Below are 8,614 nucleotides of genomic sequence, written 5' to 3'. Positions count from 1 at the left end.
TGTGTTGCCCATTGCAAATCTTTTCTTCGTTTACTTCATATGACGCCAATGAGGTTGAAGTCGCTCCTTCCACACTATTTGTTTGGAAATTGTTTCGTGGGATTTTCTTTGATTATGTTTTCTTCATTTTATTACATATAGTCGGAAAGATGAACAAAATTCGGTTAATATACGCCGTAGTCTATGGTCATGAGCGTCGGTTTTCAAGAAAAAATATGAGAAAAATGATTTATGGATTTTAGTCATCATTACAACATTGTGGGCTGAACAACATTATTTTACGAAAAATCATCTCTGTGTCTCTCATATATTCACACATTTACCTGATCACTCATCGAAGTTTATTTTCGTTCACATTATTGTGTTATGAATTTTCACCGAGAATATTTTCCCATGTTCATCGGTTTCAGTTGTAGTTGTTTCGATTTAAGAAGTGCCATGTCAGAAAATGTCTCCCGTTTTATATCATCACGCTTTGTCACCGTCCAGTCGAACAGCCCTTTTAACACTTAGAAATGTCGATCTGGATGAGTTTGAGGTGAAGAATATCGACATTAATGCTGACGAAAAGTATACGGTCGACTATTTGAAAATCAATCCATCGAATCAAGTGCCTGTTTACGTTGATGATGACTTCATTCTGACCGAGTCCAGAGCTATCGCATGTTATTTGGCTAGCTCAGTGGACCGATTTTATCCGACCGATTTAAGGAAGCGAGCACTCATCGATTCGCGACTGTTTTTCGATGCTACCAATTCGTCGGTTAGAGATTTTGTGGTAAGAATTTTGGGTTATTCTATTTCATTTTGTAAACATCAAATTGACTCAATTTGAATTTAACTTAAATTTTGGTAAGTTTCCAGTACTCCGCGGTGAAGTGAAAAAAATTGAAAGCGATCGTCGGGAGGCAGTAAAAGATTTTCTCAAAATTTTGGAATCTTTTCTGTTGAAATCGGAATGGTTTGCTGGTGATGAGGTTACGATCGCAGATTTCTCGTATCTGGCAAATGTGGCGACAATTAAGGTAAATCGTGAGATTTTCAGAAGGAATTATACTGTAAAAATGACCGTAGCTCAGTCTACAACTACTGGTCTCTGATTTCCTTGTGCTTCACTCTCTTGTAGGCAGTAAAGAAAAGCTTTCCTTCATTTCTTTGTTATAGGCATGGGGAGTAAGCTTTGACGAATATCCAAAACTCAACAGTTGGTACAATCGTTGCAAGGATCTTCCAGGCTTCAGTGAAAACAAAAAAGGAGCACAGCTTCTGTCGAAAAAGATGTCTATTCTTCTCGACGAACCTTTGTGGAAAAAGAAAAAATCTTCCGTCTAGAGTTTGTATTATGGTTCCTAACAGCAACTGTTAGCAACCGTTTGAAATTCAATTTTTATTTCATAAATATGTGCAAAGTGTTTACGGTTTATCTCTCGTTTTAACTGAACGAGCATTTATTGTTTTGTAATGTGTAAAGTGTGAAAAGAGTGAAAATTGAAAATTTTGTGTTTGTGCAAAGCAAACTATCGAATTCTGTGTTGTGTATGCAATGTGTATGTATGCCTAATCTTAAATTTATAAAAAAAAATTGCAGTAAACAATTCATGGAAAGGATAATAAAACTTTCAAAATGTTTCATTGGTAAAACCTTGACAGCAAAAAACGATGAATAAAAAATTTATTTATTTAATGAAAAATAAAATGTCGTGGAAATAGAAAGAAGAAAAAACCATCTGGATGTAATTTTCGAGGTGAAGAGATTTTATTTTTATTTATAAATTTGAAGGTGCAGTTATTTTCATATCGGTCACAAATTTACGTATCAAAAAGTACTTACGAGAAAGCGATTTATTCGACTGTGGTACGATTCGTTTCACTGTATTATTCAAATCTACAAAATAATTTAAACAAACTTTCGTTGGGTGGTTCTAAACGATTGCAGCAATCATTGAACGCAGATTAATCCAACCCGCTAGTAAATATAAATTATTGAAATCAGGAAGTTCCTTCAATACAACAGTTTATTCGTGTACTCTTTTTACCTTCTCCGTCTCTGTTTGAGGGATGAACGTACAACTACAGAATTTCGCTTCCAACAACATCTCAAGGTTAACTGAGAATTGATTTTTATTGTATACGATGAGAGTGTATTGATGTGAGATAATGAATCGGTTGTGACGTTTTCATGATCACATACAAGGTGTGTAGTGTGTACTCCTCTCTGACTTCGCTCTCGGTGACGTACACACCGTGTGTGTATTGGGCTATGATAAAATATACTATTTTCGCACCACTGAAGTTTGGGGAAGTTAATTTTTTTTTGTAAAAAAAATCGGCTCATTTTTTGGAGCATACCGCAGACCAATTTTTTGCGTACAATAATAGTACCTTGCGCTCCAAGTTTTTAAATGTTCATTTTTTAAGGACTAGCCCAAATTTTCCTTGTGAGCCTTTGCAATATAAGCTCACATAAGTCAGAGTTTGTTGTGTATTTTTGTCGTCGTTATCGATAACAGATGAACATTCGTGCGTGAACATCTCCTGCATACAGTTTACTGATGGTTTTTGTTTTTTTTTTTTAATTGCCTCAGAGCCGTAGAGGCATTGATTCTCTCATATAATATACTGATAAAATAAGCGTCAGATGAATTTTAATGAATACTGGGCGAGTTGTCTAAAGCGACGACATCAACTACTTGTAAATTGTGTAAATATTGCAGAGTACAAAAAGACAATCCCTAAAGGAACTTAAACATTGTTCGGATGAGGAGGATAAAGCTACGCATAAGTTAAAATTCATTAGATAAAGGAAATCACGAAGAATTATAGTTAAGATACAAAATCGTACTTTAATAAATAAGTCCCAGTGTCGAAGGACAAAAAGTCAATCTGTATATTGGTAGAAAATGTCTCGCACATGATTACAGATAATAACGAATAAATGGGAAATCCATTTTTCTATCATCAAAGGCATAAATTAGTTTTTATTATCGTAACATTCTGGGCCATACATTCCGTATGAACCTTACACAACATAGAAAAATGGTGAGCGTTGTTTTCAATATTTTTGTGTAACATTTTCTTTCTCTTTTTGGACATTTTTTGTGGTCTGGCTATTCTTCTATAAAGACTGCAACAGCTGGAACCAATCCCTCCGGATGACAACAAAATAAAGATTAGGTAGGTACTCATGAGGCAATAGAGGCAAAAAGTGACTATAATGTTGAGGGACCTAAATTCCATTTAATTGAAACATTTTTAGCCCCGTACGATAGACAAGTGTGCCATGATAATGGACGGACGTGAAAATTTTCTGCTCCGCAGAAATATGTGAAAAAGTTGAAAATTATGCTGGAAAAACTGAAATGTGACCGGTCAATGATGCGATACAGCAGTACGGGAACGCGCTACAGCCATCAGATCCGAAATAGAGATGAAATTGAGACAACAAAACGCGATGCGAGCACGAATGACTGTACCATGAAAATTCACGATGTTACAAAGGACAATAAGAATGCGAAAGCGGTACAGGTTGATGTGGACAAACAGATCCCCACGGCAAAGATAAGGTGAAACGGAGACATGGAAAAGAATGGTAAACATCGTTCAGCTAAAGATCGGCATCAATAGTGAAAACCTGGAATGAAGAAAGGAATTGAGAATAAGGCGAAGATAAATGGCAAATCAGTGCTTACTGGCAACTCCGGATCATCATATGCGGAGTTTCGTAAATTCACTTGCTCCATCCACTCTTCGTGCAAATTATGGATGTCCTCCAATTGTCCCAATGTAACAGAACTCTCTGCGCTACGAGGTCTAGCTTGAATGCGAGACAGAGCAACAGACGGAGTGGTACGCAAATAAACTGATGAGAACAGAAGAACGATAATTAACGACTCAGAATATAAAACCGGTTTAATGGTAAGCCCACCGATGACATGGGGTTTCAGATCACCATCGTCCAACATACGATCATACCAGGTTCCCATAATGTCAGCCATACCCTGCTCGATGACGTTATTACGCAGAAGGTTTTCCATAAAAACATACCTGAGGAAGAGAGAAGGTGGTGCTATAAGAATAAAGAAGGAAGAGATTCGATGAAATGATTCAGCATACCGGGAACTGAGCAACGATCTCTCAATTAGTTTCACCCGCTTCCAAGTCTGTTTCCTGTAATTATCGCCGACAGTCATTCCCACCAACAACTGGAACGGTATGGCCCACTTACTCGGATTACCATAGTATTCCGACTGATGTAAAAAGAAATTAGATATCACCACGGAAGCTCAAAGATAATACTAGAGAGAACATTACCAGAACGTTCGTGCCGAAGAAACTCTGCCACTGGTCAACGGGCTCTGGATATGACTGAAAGATGAGTTCGGAATGTTGACTGCAATATTCAAGAAAAGACGATTTGCCGGCACCGATATTTCCCTCAACGGCGACGACTAGAGAATTGGACCGATGACTAGTACAACTGATATCAGAAACTTGACGTGCCATGATATCACAAAGTTTTGTCAAAGTAGTAGCGGACGGTATTACTTGCAAAGGTTTGACGATAATGAATGACTTGCTAACTAGAAGTTTCGTATGAATGTCACAAGACACGCTGAGATCACGAGTGAATGAACATATTATGAGTTGATTTTCTACTGCTTTCCGAATAATGAGGAAGGTGAGTATATACCGACGAGGACCACGCATAACGTTTACGATCTCAGATAAAGGCGCTACTAGAATATCAACGAAAACACACGCAAGTATAAAGGAACGTCAAAAAGAGCAAGAGTAGAAACCAAAGAACAACACCGACTCGAAACGACAGGTAACAATTGTGCGTATGAACAGGTAATTTATATATTGAACGAAAGATGATAATATTATAAAAGTAGTTAGTCCGACCACATAGATCGAGCGACGGTGGTTGAGTTAGTTACCTTGGTTCATCCTTGGTATATAAGTCAAAGTAATGCAAGTAGTGGCCCCACCACTGACAAAGTTCATCGCACACAAAGTGCCAAAGGCAGAATGCGAATGTGAGTGAATGTCCGCGACGGGAGAAAGTGCATAAAAGCTCGCTGGTGTACGATGAACTGAGTCTAGGAGAGAGAAAAGGGAGGATTAGGACCTGAATTTTCATTCGTGATCACTCAAGTCAAAGTCCTCACGTTCAAATAATCTCATGGGACAGCCCACAGGGGCAAGCTTGTTATTACGAAAGTCAAGTCAAGTCAACATTTTTAGCCCCGTACGAAGTATGAAGGGGCTTATAGGATTACGATGCCGTGTGTAATTGATGGAATTCGAAGCAGACGGTAAGGGCTAAGTGTTGGCCTATGTTTATAGATGACGAATCCGCAATAAAAATTTGGGCCGTCTGTCCGTCTGTCCGTCTGTCCGTCACGTCGATATCTTGAGTAAATCAAATCCGATTTAAAATTTTTTTTTTTCCCTGAAAGATAGTCAAAATAGTGAGGCTAAGTTCGAAGATGGGCATATTCGGGTCGGCCCTTCGTGAGTTAGGGCCACCTAAGTGATTTAAGGTCTTTTGGTGATATTTATGGCAAAATAAACGATGGAAATGTAAATGACACGGCAAATGATAGGTATTGTCAATACTAATCCAGGAAAAAAAAGTTTTTTTAAATCGGGTGAGTGGGCCGTGAGTTAGGGCCTTAGAAGTGAAAAGCTACTAGGGCCCTATGTGTATTTTACATAGAACTCAAGTAAATTTCATCCGTTTTTCGTAATTTTTGTTTCATTTGAAAGATAATCGAACACCGAATAGAATGTTGTTGAAAAAAAAAAATTAATTTGGGTCCTTGGACTAAGGCCGCTACTATGGCCCTATGTGTATTTTACATATAACTCGAGCAAATTTCATCCGTTTTTCGTAATTTTTGTTTCATTTGGAAGGTAATCAAAGGCCGAATAGAATGTTGTTGAAAAAAAATTAAATTTGGGTCCTCGGACTAAGGCCGCTACTAGGGCCCTATGTGTATTTTACATATAACTCGAGCAAATTTCATCCGTTTTTCGTAATTTTTGTTTCATTTGGAAGGTAATCAAAGGCCGAATAGAATGTTGTTGAAAAAAAATTAAATTTGGGTCCTCGGACTAAGGCCGCTACTAGGGCCCTATGTGTATTTTACATATAACTCGAGCAAATTTCATCCGTTTTTCGTATTTTTTGTTTCATTTGGAAGGTAATCAAAGGCCGAATAGAATGTATTTGAAAAAAAAAATTGGATCCTCGGACTGAGGCCGATACTAGGCCCTATGTGTATTTATACTCAATAAATTAAAATTTTAGGGCTATTTGAAATTTTTGTTTTATTTGAAAGGAACGTCGTACGGGGCTTCGTAATTGCGCTATGCGCAATTTCTAAGATGTACACATTACATAATAATTTTACTTTAACTACTTTAACCGGCGCATAGGCTTACGGTCAAAGTAGGGTGACAGACGCACTAGGGTCACGTACGCAATAGATATACGGGTTTGTACGGGGCTCAGTCGCAGCAAACGCTCCGACTGTTCTGATGGCTCGTTTTGCCTAAATTTTGATATTTTTGAGAAAATTTTCGATTCGTAATTTTTCCGCAACGTTAACATTGGAATATTATTGAGAAATTGAATTCGAACAGCCAAAGGAAGTTAAGAAAAAACAATTGATTTTGATATTGGAAAATGTATTACAGATAAGAAATGCTAATACTTATTATTGCATTCTTTGCCCATTATATTCACTTCACTAAATAACACAAGTCACAAGAAAACGTGCCCCAATAAAAAGAAACATAAAAATTCAATCGAAAAAAGCTGGTAAGGAAAGCAGGGAAAAGACAACTGCTGCACGGAAAATTTTCTTATTTTCTTAAGACAGTTTCTCTTTGCGAAAGGTAACGTTGTACAACGGCTTATTGAAACTGGAAGTAATGGTGTCATTGTTATTCTACCATCTCAACAGTATTTGCCGATTACACTCTATGCTATGTGCAGTGCAAAGGTCTTCCTACAGGAGTAGAACTAATAAGATAAGAAGTTTCTCAGATCACAATTTTGCTTTTTCTTTTCTTATTTTGTTTCGCTGGAAAGGAACTACAAAACGAAGCCTTGACCTAATTCCGAATATTGTTTTGCTGCTGTTCGTACATTGATCACTATATAAAATCTGTAGATGAAAGTGATTCAGTGAGCCACTAAATTAACCGAGTAAAATCGTTTTACGGTTCTTGGGTAATTATGAAATTAGAATTTATATGAAAATCGTTAACGTTGGGTTAGCATCAAAATTGAAGTGAAGTGTTTGTTAAGCTTATGCCGAAACAGGAAATAATATCCTTTGAGTACGGACGGCTACCATTTGTGTGTATATATAACAATGTTTACAGAGAAAACTGGCGCATCTGCTAAACGACGACGTTCCAATATTATATGTGTATGTTGAAAGTGGAAAGATATTATTGGGAATTTAGTGCATTCCATAAAATGTATGTTGTGTTGCCGATGCATTGTATTCCACCCAAAATGAACACATATACAAATAATTTTCTACACGTTCGGCGATTGTCTAGCATGGTACAGGGAAAAAAAAAGTGTGTGTATGTGTATAATGTATGCAGGCAACATATCTATATGCACCACCCTTGGTATAAAATAGTGTCATTCGTACCGAATACTGTATGGCATTACATTATAACTGGCAGAAAATAGTTGTTGAAATTTTTTATCGAATAATTCTGTCTGGCTGTTAAATGAACATATTTTTTGTGCAAAAATTGCAATTTATTGTCCTCGGTATACTTGAAAAGTTACAAAAAAAAATAATTGAAAAGTTTTTTTTAAATGTTTTTTATATATTTTATGTGGAAATTTATTTGAGAACAACACTCTTCATAATCGTCCACCATCCATTTCGACATGGTTCCCAAAAAATATATATAGATATCATGTGCGGGCGTGTGTTCCGAAACTCACTATATTGATATTAAGCGAATAACGGAGGACAACACAGAGGACGCTACACGAAACATGTAACCAATTATGGTTATAAATTATTGCGGTTATTTTTTGTGTTGCAAATGACATTAACTGTTTATATAATCTGAATTTGTATATAAATTAAGTTCATTCAACTGTCCAACTGCATAAATCTGACTCGCTATATCCAATCCATCGCGTCGGTTTTTGCATTGAAGTTTGCCATTTTTAATTTCTTTTGTTCCAATTTGAGTAAATTGGGTTAAATAGCCAACAAGCCAACTGCTAAAAAATGTAAAAGTTTCGTCTACCAGCAAAAGCTATCGCATTTATGGACGTATAGTTCGAAGAATGAGTGGTTCCATATTAAATATTAAATACCGAAAATAGATTGGACCAGTGACCTGCCATGCCGTATGAAACCGAAGAGAATTTTGTTTGCTTTTTAAATAGATTTTGCTAGCTTTGAACTGCTATTGCATTCCAATCATAAAATTGTTCTTTCTAGTGGTAGAAGCACGGCAGAGTAAAGTTAACCAGGCAGGAGTGGACGTTTGACAAAAGACCTGAACAATCTAGTAGCCCTATATTTTTTGCGAACAAAATTTTTCGATTTATGTCAGTGTT

The 8,614-nt window shown here is 36.7% G+C and overlaps 2 protein-coding genes across 2 annotated transcripts; one reads left to right on the top strand and one right to left on the bottom strand.

The window, feature by feature from the left end:
- The first annotated feature begins 260 nt into the window (after window positions 1-260).
- LOC119069976 (glutathione S-transferase 1-like) lies at window positions 261-1,691 on the top strand. Its single transcript, XM_037174219.1, has 3 exons — window positions 261-778; window positions 858-1,025; window positions 1,165-1,691. Exons 1-3 carry the CDS (start codon window positions 449-451, stop codon window positions 1,330-1,332), a joined length of 666 nt encoding a protein of 221 aa, XP_037030114.1. The 5' UTR covers window positions 261-448; the 3' UTR covers window positions 1,333-1,691.
- Window positions 1,692-3,604: 1,913 nt separating this feature from the next.
- Window positions 3,605-4,503, bottom strand: LOC119069920 (deoxynucleoside kinase-like). The gene is made up of 4 exons (XM_037174141.1): window positions 4,312-4,503; window positions 4,114-4,247; window positions 3,690-4,044; window positions 3,605-3,631 (listed from the first exon to the last, which is right to left on the bottom strand). The coding sequence occupies exons 1-4, from the start codon at window positions 4,501-4,503 to the stop codon at window positions 3,605-3,607; spliced, it is 708 nt and encodes a 235-aa protein (XP_037030036.1).
- Window positions 4,504-8,614: the final 4,111 nt, after the last annotated feature.

The sequence above is a fragment of the Bradysia coprophila genome (genome assembly GCF_014529535.1).
Source record: "Bradysia coprophila strain Holo2 chromosome X unlocalized genomic scaffold, BU_Bcop_v1 contig_416, whole genome shotgun sequence".
In the NCBI taxonomy this organism is placed as follows: domain Eukaryota; kingdom Metazoa; phylum Arthropoda; class Insecta; order Diptera; family Sciaridae; genus Bradysia; species Bradysia coprophila.
The sequence above is the reverse complement of the archived record's forward strand: the minus strand, read 5'-3'. Positions and strand labels throughout refer to the sequence as shown.